Raw genomic sequence first — 19,009 nt, forward strand, 5'->3', positions numbered from 1 at the left:
CAAATCAGGACCGTCGGATTAAGATGCCTTCCGACGTCTTATTCTAGGGAGCAGATCAGATCTTCTGCATCACAGGTTGCAGGAATCTACTGCAGCCCAGTTGGAGATATTTGTTGTTCTATGGCAGCCAATCAGCTGCAGAGAAAATTCCTGCACTCTGCTCTGCGGAGAATTTTCCACCCTTTCGTTTTTCGTTAAGACCAAAATTGAGACTACTTATAAACTTAAACTTAATAATACTAAGAGGTTTTACATCTCTCCCAATAAACTAACAAATGCCTTGGATACATACTCTGAAAAAGAGAAGACCAAAAGTGTGGTCAATTTTTTATTTTTATTTTTATTTTCAAAAAAAAGGGAAAAGAAAGAAAGAGAGAAAGAAAGAACCAAGGCATGTGATAAGAACAGAAAAAAGAATAAGAAAGAGGAGGGACCCAGTTGAAGCTGCTGCCATTTACTCTGTTCTGAAGTTTTCTGAAGGCCAGGGGGCGGAGGGCCTCATCCATATATAACATCCAATTCTGCCACAGCTGGCTGTGCTCCTGCTCCCACATTTCAAATCCATCACCATTATTAAATACTAAGTTGTCATTGGAACAAGAAATAGTAGAAATTTACCGCGTTCCAATTTAGTTATAAATAGGGGTGGAGTACAAATTTCAACCTTTCAACACCACTACAACATGAAAATGGCGGACAGGATGACGAGATGAAAAGTCTAGTGGTGGATAACAAACACCATGCATGCATCACAACAGGGTACTGATGGTGGAACTTGGTAAACTTTTTTTTTATTTTTTATCTTAGAACAAATGGGTGATTGAGCTGAACAGGAATGGAATCTGTTCATCTTTGCGCTTGTTAAATGCTTAGCGAACCACTTTGGTTTGACAATTTGTGTGCTCTCATATTTAGGGCGTTGACAATGGTGTGTATGTTGGTAGAGAGGAACATTAGGTTGTGGAATGAAGTTTGTAGTAATGGAGAGGTGTTCTTTTTTCACTGTTCTTTCACCTGAAAGGCTTATTACCTACCCTCCGATTCAAGCTCCAGACTGGAGTGACACCAATGGAAATCTCCAATTAAGTTCCTCATCGATGCTTCCAGGAGTAGGTGTGCTGGGATTAAACCTACACCAAGAAAGTTTCTGCATCATCAAATGATTAGATGAATTGTTAGAAACTTTGAGCACTAGAAGTAGTATTCGTATGTATGGTACTGTGTTCGCGGGTCTACATCTTTAACCATTTGACCTCTTCTCAATCAAATGAGTGTTTAGATTTGACCTAGTTGCAACATTAGAAATTGACATCATTTTGAAATGCATCAGTAAACAACCAGACACACAAGGTGTAGTGATTGGTTCACCATTCTACTCTCAACAAATTGTAAACAGCTATACAAATTTATACTGGTCTTATTATTCAATGTCATAACCACTAGTTAGATACTAGTCCACAATTATCTGGGAGCATCAGCATCATTCAATGAAGAGAAAATTGTTACATTTAGCATCTGTAGGAACAGGATCACAACAAGCTGCCTACTGTTGCTCAGTCTATCCTGAAAAGGCTATTCAACATGAATTTGTGAGACACTAAATGAACAGCTGGACATTTTTTCAAAACTCAGATACATAAACAACAAACACTCGGAAGAACAAGTCATGTTAGCATCAAGCAGGGTCTTCACCTATATACAGTCGAAATTAAATGACATTAGCAGCAAATGGTCGGGACCCTCTCCATATGCAACCACCTCCAGTATTTATCTGCACGAAATGGAATGCAAGCATAACATTAGTCAATGAAGTAAGGCGGGTTTCAGAAAAGCACAACACAAGAAGAGATATAGAGTCAAATTTCTTACAAAATCAGGTGGAGTTCAAAACAAGCTCCTTTAATTTCATTGAATGGATTATTTAGATCAGCTAAAAGCTGAACGTGTATTGCTATTAAACAACCCAAACCACATAACAGACAAGGTTCTAAGCCTGAATATCAACAACTTAGTTAAATTCAAAGCTACGTTGACAACTCTGCTGTCTCTCACCCTTATATCTTTCTGTGTAAATCGTTTCGCATATTTCCAGTTGTCTTAAGACTCCTGCTTTTGACATGTACAAACCCTTTTAGGGTAAGTGATGCTCCCGGAGGGGGGATCATAACCACATTAACCATGCTGTCAGAGCCACCATCTATCCCTCTTGTGAACCATTGCCACATTATTCTAGGTGTCAAGTTTGCCGTTCTCCTTGTCAGCACTCAGTGTCTCCCTCTCTACTAATCTTCAAATCCCAAAACAATTTCACAGGTCAAATTCTACAATTTTTCATTCACCACTCCAAAGCAGAACTTCAGAAGAGGCTATCCTCTCAGCACCTAGCTGCAGACCATACTCCTAGACTGAGCAGCAGTCCCCATCAATGCCTCCACATGTCGAGTCTTTCTCTCACCAATAATAGGGTACCGATTATTTGAACTTGTCAAAATACAGTAAAAGGTAGAGTGAGCTCAAACATGAGTCAAGTTACAAGATGCCCTAGCTTTAAGTGAGCCAACTAGATGAGTTCAATAGGATACGCTCCATTTGTTGTATTCATTGAAAGAGGGCTACAAGTGCATTTGCAACAAATTCACTCATTCTGAGAAACCTAGAATACTGCATCTGGTCAAATTCAATGTCAAAAGCAAGTATCGCTTATTGTCACAACTTAGGCTAAGAGTTTGCAGTCACAATGATGTGCAATTCTCTCTGATTGAGATGATCTATTGCATGTACTAATTCAGAATGCTCACTGTTCTCATATAACCACCCTTCCTTTGTTAGCACTTCTTCTAAACATGTAAAAGCATGTCCCACTCCACAAGCCTGCGATAAGCCAGGGTCCAGGGAAGGCAAAATATATGCAGCCTTTAATGCCATTGCTAGATAGATTTTCCCATGACTCAAATCCAAGACCACCAACCACATGGGTGCAAGGAGGCAAGCCTAAAGTATACATCAAGTTATGGCCATATTTGCATCAAACAAGTATGTTCCAAATATATAAGTTACTGGCACCATTTTAAGAGTTATTAACAATGGTGCAGTTTGTAGACAGAAGAGCACACTTGAGTGCACATAAAGCAACATTTATAATTTCAAGCAAGCTCCACACAAAAGTATAAACTTCTGTCCTACAACCTTCAGAAGATATTGTAAGGCATAGTAATAGGAACAAGCTGAAGAAATATACATATGATATCCAATCATGACCATAGTTTTTAAAACTTCCGCAACTAACCTCCCACCATAGACTCCGCTTAAGTCCTGCCTAGGTGGTCGACTTAGCATCTCATATCATATTTTAATATATATTGACACTGAAATTAAAAAATATTGTACATGTTGATAAATTAGTAGATTCTACTAGCTTACTATAGTTCTTAACAAGAATGTGTACATTGTTCAAATTGTAGGTATTAATTTTTACTCTTCTAATTATAATTTATTTTATTTGTTTATTATTCAATCGTTCTGAATCTGGGTACCCGCCTAGTGCCTAGGCAATACATAATCCCTTGTCCGTCCGCCAACCATCTGCAATCTTTTAAAACCTTAATCATGACACACGTTGAGTCTGTTTGCATCTTATCAAAAATATAATGATGATTCAACAGTAAGAATGAAGTATCATTTTGAGGATACAATACTATGAGAAAAAAACAACGGAATAAACCTTGACAAAGTTGGAGAATACTGTTGAGTCTTCCTAAAGCATTTTAACCTTGTTTCGTTCCAGAATAAGAATTATAATGGTCATAAGAATTTGCACATACCATTGTTGGCTTTTCCTGAACTCCGTGAGCACTGGGTAAATATTTTCAAAGGCAGTGTATGTCTCATCTCTCACCTGAATATCAGATCAAAGATAGATGAGATCTGATAGACACACAATAATGAATGCCTCGATAGTTTTTGCCAAGCAGGAAATTCACCTTAGCTCCCGTGAGAACAATCTTGCCAGAAACGAATATGAGAAGCACGATCTTTGGTTGTTTCATTCGATAGATCAGACCAGGAAATAGTTCTGGTTCATACTATAGAAAGGAACCAACAAGCAGCTGCATTCAGAATAGGAATCCACTTGGAGAGACCACACAAAAAAATAACAGAAAAACTAGAGATAATTTGTCTACCATCATGTTAAGACTAAATCAAGGATTGCACCATTGTTAAATTAAATGTTGATTATCAAAAAGATAATATGTTGGAAGGAGCACAAGTGCACATTAAGACCTATAGTTTTCCATGGTTATCAAAATCGAATGAAACAAGGACTGCAAACTTAACGCCAACCAAATAATCAGTGGGCGCATGGCAGAAATAAAAAGAACATCCTTTTATAATATGATCATAAAGATTATCACAACTAAAAATCAGAATCATAAAATGAAGACCACAGATGTAGAAGGTGGTCAATAGTAGCATATTCGGTCTGCAACAAAAAATATTAAACAACATGAAGCACAACTCACACTGGAGAAAGCACCATGAGAATATGCAAGGCCCTCGAGTCTTATTGGAAATTTGACATCGCACGAACCAACAATGTTCTGAATCTTGAAATCCTAAAATCCAAAAATATAAGGTAGTGAGAGCATGAAAATCACAGCATGACAGCCAGACAAAAAGAGATACAGAATCAGAAACCTAAATTGCATAAATAGCTACCTTGAATTTAGCTGGAAAACCAAGCTTTTGAATAATACGAGCATACTGAATACCAAAAGAAAAGCATCTGATTAATTTTATTCATAAAAAACAAAACAATAAAAAGGAATAATAATCCCAGTACTGTTAAAATCAGTGTTCTACTGCCACCAAGTACCTTTCGTGCTGCAAGTTTCGATTGCTGTTCACTTTTTGCTCCAGTACAAACCTGGCCATGCATAGAAAGTGAGAATATTACAGGACTTTACAATAGCAATAACCAACAAAATAGAGAACTGCAATTGCAAAACTATCAAGAGAATTCATAAAGCAACAAAAAAATTATGGACCCTTCAGAAAAGACCAAAGGTTTTCAGACACAAGTTTGGCACAACCAGTTGATGACCAAGAATGCAAAAACATCAACAAAGCCTTTAGTCCCAACCAGTAACTATGTTATATATATATGTATGTATGTACGTACCTATGTAAGTATGTATGTATGTATGTATATGTATGTATGTATGTACGTACCTATGTAAGTAAGTACGTACGTATGTATATGTATGTATGTATATTACCCATCATATAATTAAGCAGACAGAAATGACACAATCGTTTTCTCTTTTCACCCACTTGACACATCTCTAACAAATGATTCTGATTTACAGCATATTGTATACGCTACCAATCATGATAAATGGTGCTTATCCTATATGAAAATGCTTTTCTTTTCCTTCAACCTCTGCTGAAAAACAGGATATGGTAATAAATTAATACATGTAAAAGAACAAATTACTAACATGTAATAGAAAAACACTAGATAAAAATGCATAATCTACCTCTTAGTCTGTTGGACTTAGCAACTATGCCTACATTGGAGAACTTAAGTGCAAATGCTGAACAAAGGGCAAAAGATATTAAAAAGTTGCACAAGACAAAAGATAATCAAGCAGAATGAGAAGTAACAAACGCGTTGCGACAAACATCGGAAGCCTGCAGCATTTAAAGATGGAGATCTGGAATGGATTCACCTACACAAAGAAAGGTTTGAGGGAAATTGATGCCTAGAGTTATTAGTCCATTCAAAGTAATACTAAACGTAGGCAATAATGCTTACAAGATAAAGCTTCAAGCTAATTATGGTGTCTCTACAACCTTTAATGTCGCTGATCCGACATCATATTTTGGAGACATTACAAGTGGTGACTCAAGGACGAGTCTTTTTAAAACAAGGAAGCACGACTCGAGACTTTTTTTAGTTGTGTATTCAAATGGCCAAAATTCTGTGAATATACGCAAGGAAATTGTGATCAATAAACATAGTAATATTTTGTATTAAATACCTTTTACTCCCTTGTAGTTATGCCTAAAATAACTTTATCCCCTTGTATTTTAAAAAGTCTTAAACTAGCCTATGTATTTACAACTAAAATGAGACTATTAGCTTTTCCATTCAAATTACAGAACGCCAGGCCAAAAATGTTTTAAAATTAAATAGCGGACTAAAATCTCTCCATTTTTAATTTTTATGAACAAAAATGCCCTTCCACTCTTATATAAACATTTATGTCTCTTTAAAAAATGCCTACTATATAGTAAGTTTTATTAAACCTAATTTTTAAAAAAGTTTAATAATAATATCACATCTAAAAACAAGACAAATATGGGGTTAAAAATTTCAAATAAAAAACCCATCTATTTTCCCTAATAAACATGACAGGAGCATTTTGATCATTTGGGCACGCTACATTAACTTTCACAACGAAATTGACAGTTTTAGTTTAGCCGTAGGTATAAGAACTAGTTTGAAACTTTTTAAAGTACAAGTGGGTGTAAAGTAATTTCGAGCATAAGTTTTTTCTAATCTTGATAAGCTTTTTATGCACTCGCACTCTAAATTTATAGAGAAAAATAAATGCTCGGCTCTTACAACACAAGTACATTAAGTACTTCCCTAAAATTCGAATAGAACAAAATCTACCACTCAAAGAAAAAACTATGCAGCTATCAAGCACTCCATCTAAACAAAAGATCTACAAACTCTAGTTCCTAGTGGAAAAAGAAAATTAACTATAAGAAATCAAACGATCTAAGATGTTAATTATAATGAACACATGTAAATTCTCATTTACACAAAAAGAAGCCAACTAACCATTTTTCCTGATGCAAATATCAATGCTGTAGTTTTTGGTTCTCTTATTCTCATGATAACTGCTGCAAAACGCTGTAGAAGATGTCAAACGTTAGTTTACAAATAGAACTTTAGACTCCATCTGATTTATTGTTCAAAGTTAATATTTTTTATTATACATAATATACAGTGTATTGAAAGGCGGCTGTGGATAGTGGTCAGTCACCCCACCGCCCAGCGCCTAGACAAAGTAGGGCGCCAAGTTGGTCTAGTACTTTTAATATATATAAAAGATTACATAACTATATATGATATATACTATATACTAAAATAGTAAATATATAATTTTTTTAATAGTCCACTAAACCCTAAAACCTAAACCTAACCCACTTCCCACCTCAAATGTGAACCCATTCAAGATAAGTAGCTCTCTTGCCACCATCAGACTCCATCTAGTCTACTTCCTAACAAAGTTGCTCTGCACAACTAAGCAACAAACCTCCAACAGAATAAAAGACAATTCTTTTTAAGGGTTTGTTGCTAATGGGTGGCAGGTTGCAGGTTGGTTGACTAACGAGTAAGCTATTTTTTTAAAATTAAAAAAAATCTCCCTCACTCCCTCTTTTGATCTAAGCCTTAAACCCACCATCTCTCCCCCTCACTTCCTCTCTTGATCACTCAGTTCTCAAGTGGCATTAAGTGGAGGCGACAAGCAACGGCAGCAAAAGGATGACGGCGGCAAGCAGATTATGACAAGTAACTCTCAAACCCTTCCATTTCACTCTCCTCCTCTGTTTCTTCCCCCTCCCCCCACCCCCTCCCCCGCGTGCCGATAGCATAGTCGGATGGCGAGGCGGTCAGTGTCCCACACCGACATGGCGACCGCCAAATCTAGGCTCTACCATTTTCAGAACACTGAAAATATAATCTCCTTAAACATACTTCTCATAGGTAACTTGATCTAATTTTATATAGTCTACCGCACAAGATGGAGAAAAGGATGCTTCTAGGCTCTACCATTGACAGTGTGCAATGACAAGTCCTTCAACACAATCCTTACAAAAACAACTACTATCGAAAGGGTTCTTCTAGTGCACAAAATAACCACTCGATAAACTTGCATCTGATTGGATTGCAACAAACCAATCTCCCTGGGTGGATATGCACGAAAATCTGGCTTAGGACCAACTAATGTGAGGATGCGTACTAAATATCAGAAAGAGTTGCAAATTGTAAGCCAAGTAGAGGACCAAGAAATGCTCTTTCGTGTGGAAGATAAAAAAATATGAACAAGAGAAAGTCTGTGCCCTTTAATTCTTTCTTTCAAAAAAGATTAGAATACTAGTCATAACGCCAATGAACAAAGAGAAGCAAATAAATAAGATGTTGATTAGAGAAAAGAAAAGGAACATCAACATCTGCGCCATACCTTTGGGTTGTACTCTGCATTACGGGCTTGCAAGGCTATGGCTTTCAGGTCCAATTTGCAATCCAAATTGACAGTAGAAACAATATTTCTGGATATTAAAGGGGCACTGTAAGAACCTAGAACATCGCATATTATTATATGAAGGCACAGAAAAATTTAATCAAACCCTTACGCATTGCAGTAACAACAAAGAGAATAAATATCCTCAGGAAACAGATGGATAAAAGCATATAGACTCTCAATATAACCAGATGTCTAAATTTGGATTCCAACAACAAATGAGATTTTTTTAGAATGCCCAAAAATATAACTGAGAGTTCAGCATACAATCCAATGACCACAATAACCGTCAGTTGCACCAAGAAGTTTCAAATTTTTTTAGAGGAGAAATACAGCTCAATTTTTTTTTTGCTGGACCAGCAAATCGAGAATATAAGCATCCAGAAAAATTCAGCTAACATCCGCATAATGGATTAGGCCCTAATTAGTTGGTCAAGAATAATTCAAGTCGATATTTTCCCATTTAAATAGAACAAAATGTTGTTATCCTTCACCAGTTCTTAAAGATAATTGAGTTCAAATGAAATAGTCCCAATAACTCGCGAATATTTAGAAGGCTCCTTTTACAACCAAAATTCAAAGAGAAGGGCAAGAGAAACTTACTGGAGCGTGGGAACAATGCCAGAAGGATGCTTCGACAGATCAACTGGCTGGCTCCCCTCCAATCCCTGATCCGCCATTTTCTTTTCCACAATAATCCGTCAAGAAGTCCTCAATTTTGCAAACTATTTCTTATCCTTCACCTTTTTAATCTAATCCAACAAAAATTTCTTAAAAGTCTAGACCTTTTTTTTCAATTTAATAAAACGATTGTATCGATTTAAAGATCGGCAACGGAAATCTCAAGAAGAGAGGTAAGAGGCGACAGATCTATAGTTCGTTCACAGCTTGGTACCAAATCCAACCAACCTTGTGAGCGATCAAGGGTTTCTAACCCATTCCGGAGATGGAAAGCGAGAGATCTAAGCGGGAAAGGGCTGAAAAGATCGTTTAAAATAGGAGAGGGTTTCAAAATTGTGGTCTTTTATTGGGAATGGAATAGATCGGGAGGTAAAAGTAGAAGCCTTTTAGTTTTAGGGTTTCGTCTGGTCCTCAAGAGCGAGGTATTGGAAGAGAGAGAGGATGAGATGGGAACGCGGAGGCGGCCTTATCTATCCCTTGGCCTCTCATTTATACTAGGCCACCGGCTGGGGAAGGTTACTATCGGCTACACCGTGACCTGACTGGATATAGCCGGTTTGGAGAGGATGGTATTTAAAGCGAAGTCGCGAGTCTTCTGGAACACTTCCGTGCGCTTAGTGGCTTCGGTGCCCTCTTGATAAAATTATGATAATGGGCTTCGGATTTTCGTTTATTAGAAGAGGATTGGAGGACAAGATTGTCAATTTGTTGGGAAAGTTATCTAATACTACTTTTTTTTTTAAAGAATCTAATACTTCTTCGATGGGAGATTGCAATCGACCTTCGTACTTTCAATTGGTTTTATGTTTTTGTTTAGAAAAGTGGGGCCTGAGTCTAAGTTATATTATTGAAAGAGATTAAAAAAAAGAGTAATATACTTACTTACTTACTTACCGCATTTTTTGGTTTGTTCGAATTTAATTAGTTAATTTTATTTTTTAGTCTTACGTTTTTTAAGAATAAATTTGATTAGATATAAAGAATATAAAAAAATATTTAATTACTGAACTAGTTTAGGAGTCTCCAACTCTACGAAAGAAAAATGCCACCGAACCTCCTCCGGCTAATATTTTTGGCTAGGAAAATTTCGACCGACTCGTGAATACTATGCTTTACCCTGCCCAGTGACGCCTGATGACTACATTAGAAAACCCCACCACTTAGATGTGGTTAAAGATGATTCATTCACTCGCTTATCGTCCAAGGCTAGCATGTTGATAGGCGGATAGAAGGGGAAAGTGACACCAAGAGGTAGTAGCTTGTGGAGGCTACAATGCTAGCATGTTGATTAGATGAATTGTTAGAAACTTTGAGCACTAGAAGTAGTATTCATATGGTACTCTTGTCAGTTGGTCTACATCTTAACCATTTGACATCTCATCAATCAAATGAATGTTTAGATTTGACCTAGTTGCAACATTAGAAATTGACATCATTTTGAAATGCATCGGTCATACAATCAGAGACACAAGGAGTAGTGATTGGTTCACCATTCTACTCTCAACAAATTTATACTGGTCTTACTATCCAATATCATCACCACTAGTTAGATACAAGTCCACAATTATCTGAGAGCATCAACCGTTCAAATGAAGAGAAAATTGTTAGATTTTTCATAGTGTCTAGCATCCGTAGGAACATGATCACAACAAGCTGTGCCTACTGTTGCTCAGTCTATTCTGAAAAAGCTATTCAACAAGAATTTGGGAGAAAACATGAACAATTGGACATTCTTTCAAAACTCGGATACATAAACAACAAACACTCGGAAGAACAAGTCCTGTTAGCATCAAGCAGGGCCTTCATCTATATACAGTTGAATTTAATGACATTAGCAGCAAATGGTCGGGACCCACTCCATATGCAACCATCTCCAGTATTTATCTGCACAAAAAGGGATGCAAGCACTTAGTTCTCATACCAATAAAGTAAGGCAGATTTCAGAAAAGCACAACAGGACTAGAACAGTAGAAGAGATATATATGAGTAAAGCATCACGAGCACCCAACTTCCTACAAAATCAGGTGGAGTTCAAAACAAGCTCCTTTGATTTCATTGAATGGATTACTTAAATCAGCTAACAGCTGAACGCGCACTGCTATTAAACAAGCCAAACCAGATAACACACAAAGTTATAAGCTTGAACATCAACAACTTAGTTAAATTCAAAGCCACATCAACAATTTTGCCTTTCCTCACCCTTCTACCTTTCCATGTGAATCATTTCATATATTTCCAATTGTCCTAGACTCCTGTTTAAATGCCCAAACCCTTTCAGGGTCAGTGATGCTCCATGAGGGGGGATCATAACCACATTAACCATGCTATCAGAGCCACCATCTATCCCTCTTGTGAACCATTGACACATTGTTCTAGGTGTCAAGTTAGACGTTGTCCTTGTCAGCACTCAGTGTCTCCCCATCTAATAATCTTCGAATCCAAAATAATTTCACAGGTTTCTTCAATTTTTTCTTCACCACTCCAAAGCAGAACTTCATAAGAGGCTATCCTCTCAGCACCTAGCTGCAGATCATACTTCTAGGCTGAGCAGCAGTCCCCAATAATAGAGCCAATTATATGATCTTGTCAAAATACAGTAAAAAGTAGAGTGAGCTCAAACGCGAGCCATGTTTAAAGATGCCCTAGATTTAAGTGAGCCAATTAGATGAGTTCAATAGGATATGCTCCATTTGCTGCGGTCCTTGAAAGAGGGCTATAAGTGCATTTGCAACAAATTCACTCAATCCTCCGGGAGACCTAGAATACTGCATCTCACCAAAATCAATGTCAAAGGCAGGGATCTTTTATTGTCACAAATTAGGCTGAGTTTGCAGTCACAATGATGTGCAATTCTCTGATGAGATGATCTATTGCATAAACTAATACTGAATGTTCACTGTTCTCATACAACCACCCTCCATTTATTAGCACTGCTTCTAAACATAAAAAAGCAAGTCCCACTGCACAAGCCTGCGATAAGCCAGGGTCTAGGGAAGGCAAAATATATGCAGCCTTAATGCTGTTGCTAGAAAGCTTTATCCATGGCTCAAACCCAAGACAACAACATGAGTGCAGGAGGCAATCCTAAATTACACATCACGTTATGGCCATATCTGCATCAAACAAGTGTGTCCCAAATATACAAGTTACTGGCACCATCTTAAGAGACATTAACAATGGTGCAGTCTATAGACACAAGAGCACACTTAAGTGCACATAAATCAACATTTATAATTTTATGCAAGCTCCACACAAAGGTCTCCAGACTTCTGTCCTACAACCTTCAGAAGATATTCTAAGGCATAGTAATAGGAACAAGCTGAAGAAATAAAGATGCATATGATATCCAATCATGACCATTGTTTTAAAAACTTCCATGATTAGGCTCCCGCCTTAGACTCCGCTTAAGTCCTGCCTAGGTGGTCGACTTAGCAATATTTTAATATATATTGACACTGAAATTTAAAAAATATGTACATGTTGATGAATTAGTAGATTCTAATAGCTTACTGTAGTTCTTAACAAGAATGCGTACATTGTTCAAATTGTAGGTATCAATTTTAACTCCTCTAATTATTATTTATTTTATTTGTTTATTATTCAATCGTTCTGAATTCTGGGTACCCGCTAGTGCCTAGGCACTACATAATCCCTTGTCTGTCCGCCTACCATCTGCAATCTTTTAAAAAAACCATACTCATGACACGCATTGAGTCTGTTTGCATCTCTTATCAAGGACATTATGGTGATTCAACAGTAAGAATGAAGTATCATTTTGAGAATACAATACTATGAGAAAAAAACTACCGAATAAACCTTAACACAGTTGGAGAATACTGTTGAGTCTTCCTAAAGCATTTTAACCTTCTTTCGTTCCAGAATATAAATTATAATGGTCATAAGAATTTGCACATACCATTGCTGGCTTTTCCTGAACTCCGTGAGCACTGGGTAAATATTTTCAAAGGCAGTGTATGTCTCATCTCTCACCTGAATATCAGATCAAAGATAGATGAGATCTGATAGACACAATAATGAATGCCTCAATAGTTTTTGCCATGCAGGAAATTCACCTTAGCTCCCGTGAGAACAATCTTGCCAGAAACGAATATGAGAAGCACGATCTTTGGTTGTTTCATTCGATAGATCAGACCAGGAAATAGTTCTGGTTCATACTATAGAAAGGAACCAACAAGCAGCTGCATTAAGAATAGGAATCCACTTGGAGAGACCACAAAAGAAGTAACAGAAAAACTAGAGATAATTTGTCTACCATCATGTTGACTAAATCAAGGATTGCACCATTGTTAAATTAAATGTTGATTATAAAACAGATAATATGTTGGAAGGAGCACAAGTGCACATTAAGACCTAAAGTCTTCCATGGTTGTCAAAATCGAATGAAACAAGGACTGCAAACTTAACGCCAACCAAATAATCAGTGGGCGCATGGCAGAAATAAAAAGAACATCCTTTTATAATATGATCATAAAGATTATCACAACTAAAAATCAGAATCATAAAATGAAGACCACAGATGTAGAAGGTGGTCAATAGTAGTATATTCGGTCTGCAACAAAAAATATTAAACAACATGAAGCACAACTCACACTGGAGAAAGCCCCATGAGAATATGCAAGGCCCTCGAGTCTTATTGGAAATTTGACATCGCACGAACCAACAATGTTCTGAATCTTGAAATCCTAAAATCCAAAAATATAAGGTAGTGAGAGCATGAAAATCACAGCATGACAGCCAGACAAAAAGAGATACGGAATCAGAAACCTAAACTGCATAAATAGCTACCTTGAATTTAGCTGGAAAACCAAGCTTTTGAATAATACGAGCATACTGAATACCAAAAGAAAAGCATCTGATTAATTTTATTCATAAAAAACAAAACAATAGAAAGGAATAATAATCCCAGTACTGTTAAAATCAGTGTTCTACTACCGTCAAGTACCTTTCGTGCTGCAAGTTTCGATTGCTGTTCACTTTTTGCTCCAGTACAAACCTGGTCATGCATAAAAGTAATATTACAGGACTTTACAATAGCAATAATGCCATATGCTAAAGAAATTAAAGGTGGTGACTTAGGGACAAGTCTTTTTCAACTTAGAGAGCATGACACAGGACTTTTTTTTAGCCGTGCATTAGAATAGCCAAATTTTCGTTCAAACGCATCGGCAAATTGGCCAGTGCGTTTGAACACTCTAATGACATTTCAGATATAGAGCACACTTCTCCGACGCGTCCGAAAGCCCACCAAGCTGTTCAAACGCTCGAAGCAAATTCTTAATCCGACTTAAAAATTTTTAAAGAGTTTTTTTAGGTTAGGTTTTTTTCTTTCTTAAGCGATTAGTACATTTGGGAGTTCATATATATGTTGTTTTGCTTCTGCCAAAAGGGATTATTATCTTCTATTGAAAGTGTAATTTTGGTTGGAATATCTTCTTAATCTCAATTGTGTTTCTTTTCATGATTGTTTAATCTATATCTCTTTCTGATCATCATGAAAGGTAAATGAGGAGTCATTCTATATCTTGCTGGTTTCCTTGGAGTGGTGTGTGTTTCATCGTCTTGTCGACAATTATTTCCGTCCTCTAGAAGTTCCAGCGTCAACCTTAGTAAGCTTGCACAAGGAAATTGTGATCAATATACATAGTAATATTTTTAATCACATAAAATAATCTTCTAATCTTGATGAGCTTTTTATGCACTCGCACTCTAAATTTATAGAGAAAGATAAATGCTCAGCTCTTACAACACAAGTACATAATAAATACTTATTCACTACAATTCGAAAAGAATAAAATATACCGCTCAAAGCAAAAACTGTACAGCTATCAAGCACTCCATGTAAACAAAGATCTACAAACTCTAGTTCCTAGTGGAAAAGGAAATTAACTATAATAAATCAAACGATCTAAGATGTTAATTATAAGCAACACATGTAAATTCTCATTTACACAAAAAGAAGCCAACTAACCATTTTTCCTGATGCAAATATCAATGCTGTAGTTTTTGGTTCTCTTATTCTCATAATAACTGCTGCAAAACGCTGTAGAAGAGGTCAAAGTTAGTTAACAAATAGAACTTTATGCTCCATCCGGTTTATTGTTCAAAGTTAATATTTGTTATTGTACATAATATAATATCCTTAAAACATATTTTTCATATGTAACTTAATCTAACTTTATATAGTATGCCATACAAGATGAAGAAAAGTATGCTTCTAGGCTATAGCATTGACAATTTGCATGACAAGTCCTACAACACACTGCTTACAGAATCAAGTAATATCAAAAGGGTTCTTCTAAATTCTAATGCACAAAATAACCACCCAATAAACTTGCCGCTGATTGGATTGCAACGAATCAATCCTCCTGGGTAGAAAGGCATATGAACAAGAGGAAGTTTGTATCCCTTATTTCTTTCTTTTAAAAATTTAGAATACTAGTCACCATAGAGCCAATGAACAAAGAGAAACAAATAAATAAGATGTTGATTAGATTAAGGGAAAGGATTACCATCATCTGAGCTATACCTTCGGATTGTATTCTGCATTACGGGCTTGCAAGGCTATGGCTTTCAGGTCCAATTTGCAATCCAAATTGACAGTTGAAACAATATTCCTGGGTATTAAATGTGCAATATAAGAACCTAGAACATCGCATATTATATGACGGTGAACAAAAATTTGAGCAAACCCTTTTGTCAGTAACAGCAAAGAGCAGGAAACAGATGGATAAAAGCATATAGACTCTTAATATCACCTGATGTCTATATGTGGCATTCCAACAACAAAATGATATATATTTTTTCAATGCCCAAAAATATAACTGAGAGTTCAGTATACATTCCAATGCCTACAATAACGGTCAGATGCACCGAGAAGCTTCTAAAAAAAATACGGGAGCAATAAAGCTCAATAATTTATTTTTTTGCTGGACCAGCAAATCGAGAATATGAGCATCCAGCATAATCCAGCTATACATCCAGCATAATAGATTAGGCGCTAATTAGTTGGTCAAGAATAATTCAAGTCGATCTTTGCCCATCTAAATAAAACGAAATATTGGTATCCTTCACCAGATCTTGCAGATAATTGAGTTCAAATGATGTAGTCCTAAGAACTCAAGAATATTTAGAAGGCTCCTTTTACAATCAAAATTCAAAGAAGAGGAGGAAGAGATACTTACTGGAGCGTGGGAACAATGCCAGAAGGATGCTTTGATAGATCAACTGGCTGACTCCCCTCCAATCCCTGATCCGCCATCTTCTTCCCCCTCAGTAATCCGTCCAAAAGTCCTCAAATTTGCAAATTATTTCTTATCTTCCCCTTTCTAATCTAATCCAACAAAAATTTCTTAAAGGCCTATGCCTTTTTCTTCAATTTAAGAAAACGATTGCATCGATTTAAGAGATAGGCAACGGAAATCTCAAGAAGAGAGGTAAGGGGCGACAGATCTATAGTTCGTTCACAGCTCGGTACCAAACCCAACCAACCTTGTGAGAGATCTAGGGTTTCTAACCCATTCCGGAGGTGAAAAGCGAGAGATCTAAGCGGGAAAGAATCGAAAAGATAGTTTCAAATAGGGGAAGGTTTCAAAATTGTGGTCTTTTATAGGGAATGGAATAGATCTGGGAGGTAAAAGGAGACGCCTTTAGTTTTAGGGTTTCGTCTGGTCCTCAAGAGCGAGGTGTCGGAAGAGAGAGAGGATAAGATGGGAACGCGGAGGCGGCCTTATCTACCCCTTGGCCTCATATTTATAGTAGGCCACCGGCTGGGGAAGGTTACTGCCGGTTACACGCAACCTGACCGAATGTAGCCAGTTTGGAGTGGTTGATATTTATAGCGAAAGCGCTTGTGTTCTGGAACATGTCCGAAGTGCGTGTCGTCATCTCGCGGCTTTAATGTATGGTGGGGAAGTAGAAAAATTTACGATAATAGGCTTCGGATCTTCGTTCAGTAGAAGAGGGCTATAGGAGACGATTGTCAATTTGTTGGGAAAGTTACTCATAGTTCTTAGAAAGCGAGATTTCGATCGACCTTCTTACTTTCAATCCGTAATTAAAAAAAAAAGGAGTTAATTATCTCAACACTTTCTAAACTCTACCAGGTGACCTCCTAAATTTTTTTGAAAGGTTAATGTCACTTTTCTATTAGTGTAACATTAAAAAAAATATTAGGCGAGTTAATTTACATGACAGTTATATCAGACATAATTAATTCAAACTGACCTAAATGCCCTTATAATTCTTATTTGATCATTTAATTAAATTAAGATAAAAAAGATATATAATAATATAATTTAATTTCCAACACTTTATCATCTTCAATCATTTTCCTCTCTTTCACCGTCATCGACTTCTGCCCTCCCTCCTCCGTGGCTGTCTAGTGCAGCGACCTCGACAATGATGGTGCTCTGATCCCTAGCAACAAAGACGGCAACACCGATGACCATGAGCATGGCCCTTTCAAAGCCAAAATAGGTGGCAGGTCACAACATAACTGTGGTGCTCTCAAACTTGGCTGACTAGGTGGAGCAGGACGTGGCGGACCCTGAGGCAGAGATGGGGTTGGCAACTATGATGCTGCTAGAATTGGTCAACCAGGTGGCAAAGGAAGCGTTGGAGATGAAGGCGAACGAGCCACGGCATAACAACTACTATTAGTTGCTCTAGTGGTGGTGGCGACGTCGGACTTGATCGACTAGGCAGTAGAGGCAACGATGGTGACAATGGAATACTCAATGGCAATGGAGTTAGACTCGATCTCCCCGGTGGCAACAGAAGCAGCGAGGATGATGGCGCAATCGACCTAACCACTGGATCACCTGAGAAAGCCAAGATCAATAACACCTAACTATGTGTCATCACCACAGTCTCTCGAGCTGCATATTCTTATTATTGGAGTGATAAGGATTCTCTAGCGACTTCACCTCCTTCCACTGCACAGAGCATCTGCATAAGGTGAGGAATACAAGCGCCAAGAGCACGAAATTGCTCGTCGTAGTCACGACCACCGCCTTAGCCATATTAGCTCTCTTGGATGGAGATAGAGATAGAAAAAAAAAAGAGTAGGAACTAATGAGGTCACGAGCAGTGGAGGACTCGAGATCGAGACTGTGACGATTGCATGACCAAGAGACCTCCCGCTCACTTCCATTCTCACGCTAAAAGACTGAGGAATGGGAGAGGAGCAGTGACGGTACGGGGAGAGAGGAAGGAAGAGAGGTGAGGCATAAATCTTGAGGGAATGACAACAAATCTTGAGGGAATAACAATGGCAGAAAGAGGAGAGAAGAGAGATTAAGTTTGTTGAGAGCAATCATATAATTTACTTTTCTAATTTATTTTTATTTAAAAATTAATAATATGATATATTTATTAGGGGTATAATAATCATTGTATTCGATCGCCTTAGTTTCATTTGGCCAAGTGAAAAATTGGGCCAGTTTAGTTATATCATTGAGGGAGATAAAAGATTAATACAAAGAAAAGATCAAAATCAAAACCAAAAACATTTTCATACAAGTTATTTAATTTTTCATATACGAATACCGATATCACATATCTCTTTACCTGCATACTTTTTAATTAATTTTTAAATTTTAATTTACGTATTTAAATAATACATATTAATATTAGTACTAATAATTTATTTTATATCTTTTATGGAGATTAATTTGACAAATTTAAAAATGTAGTTAACATGCATTTTTTAAACTTTTAATATTTTGGATTAAATTGTTTATAAAATAAGTGTCATAATTTAATTAAAATTTAATCCATTTAAAATCTAAATATATGCCATCCGTTTAAAATTTAAATATATACCCAAAAATTATCCTATCCGTTTAATATCTATATCTAAATTTATATCCGGCCAAATATTTAAATGGACTCAATTTTAAATAAATTTGCCACGATAACCCGTAAATTTTTATGGGAGACATGGCAAGACAAATATGGTCTCTGTCTCATTGATTGGAGGACTAATTCTC

General features: G+C 36.8%; 2 protein-coding genes across 6 annotated transcripts; both read right to left on the reverse strand.

The window, feature by feature from the left end:
• Positions 1-315: 315 nt before the first annotated feature.
• LOC140783575 (TATA-box-binding protein) lies at positions 316-9,484 on the reverse strand. 5 transcript variants are annotated; one of them, XR_012108155.1, is made up of 11 exons: positions 8,922-9,461; positions 8,259-8,346; positions 6,851-6,922; positions 4,874-4,924; positions 4,717-4,761; positions 4,521-4,613; positions 3,981-4,082; positions 3,822-3,895; positions 1,693-1,771; positions 1,035-1,130; positions 316-542 (listed from the first exon to the last, which is right to left on the reverse strand). XR_012108155.1 is itself a non-coding variant. In XM_073130494.1 (10 exons), coding segments are annotated over exons 2-10 (603 nt in total). In that variant the 5' UTR covers positions 8,999-9,070; positions 9,228-9,368; the 3' UTR covers positions 1,398-1,770. The 5 variants fall into 5 exon arrangements, 3 of the variants coding, with proteins under 3 accessions (XP_072986595.1, XP_072986594.1, XP_072986596.1); XR_012108154.1 differs by lacking the exons at positions 316-542; positions 1,035-1,130 and adding an exon at positions 1,398-1,572 and having other exon boundaries at positions 8,922-9,484; XM_073130494.1 differs by lacking the exons at positions 316-542; positions 1,035-1,130 and having other exon boundaries at positions 1,398-1,771; positions 8,922-9,070; positions 9,228-9,368.
• Positions 9,485-10,589: 1,105 nt separating this feature from the next.
• LOC140783577 (TATA-box-binding protein) lies at positions 10,590-16,742 on the reverse strand. Its single transcript, XM_073130496.1, has 9 exons — positions 16,202-16,742; positions 15,547-15,634; positions 14,989-15,060; positions 13,963-14,013; positions 13,806-13,850; positions 13,610-13,702; positions 13,073-13,174; positions 12,916-12,989; positions 10,590-10,883 (listed from the first exon to the last, which is right to left on the reverse strand). Coding segments are annotated over exons 1-9 (603 nt in total). The 5' UTR covers positions 16,279-16,742; the 3' UTR covers positions 10,590-10,882.
• Positions 16,743-19,009: the final 2,267 nt, after the last annotated feature.

This window comes from Typha latifolia, chromosome 3 (assembly GCF_019914945.1).
Source record: "Typha latifolia isolate L0001 chromosome 3, TyphaL0001v2, whole genome shotgun sequence".
NCBI lineage: Eukaryota > Viridiplantae > Streptophyta > Magnoliopsida > Poales > Typhaceae > Typha > Typha latifolia.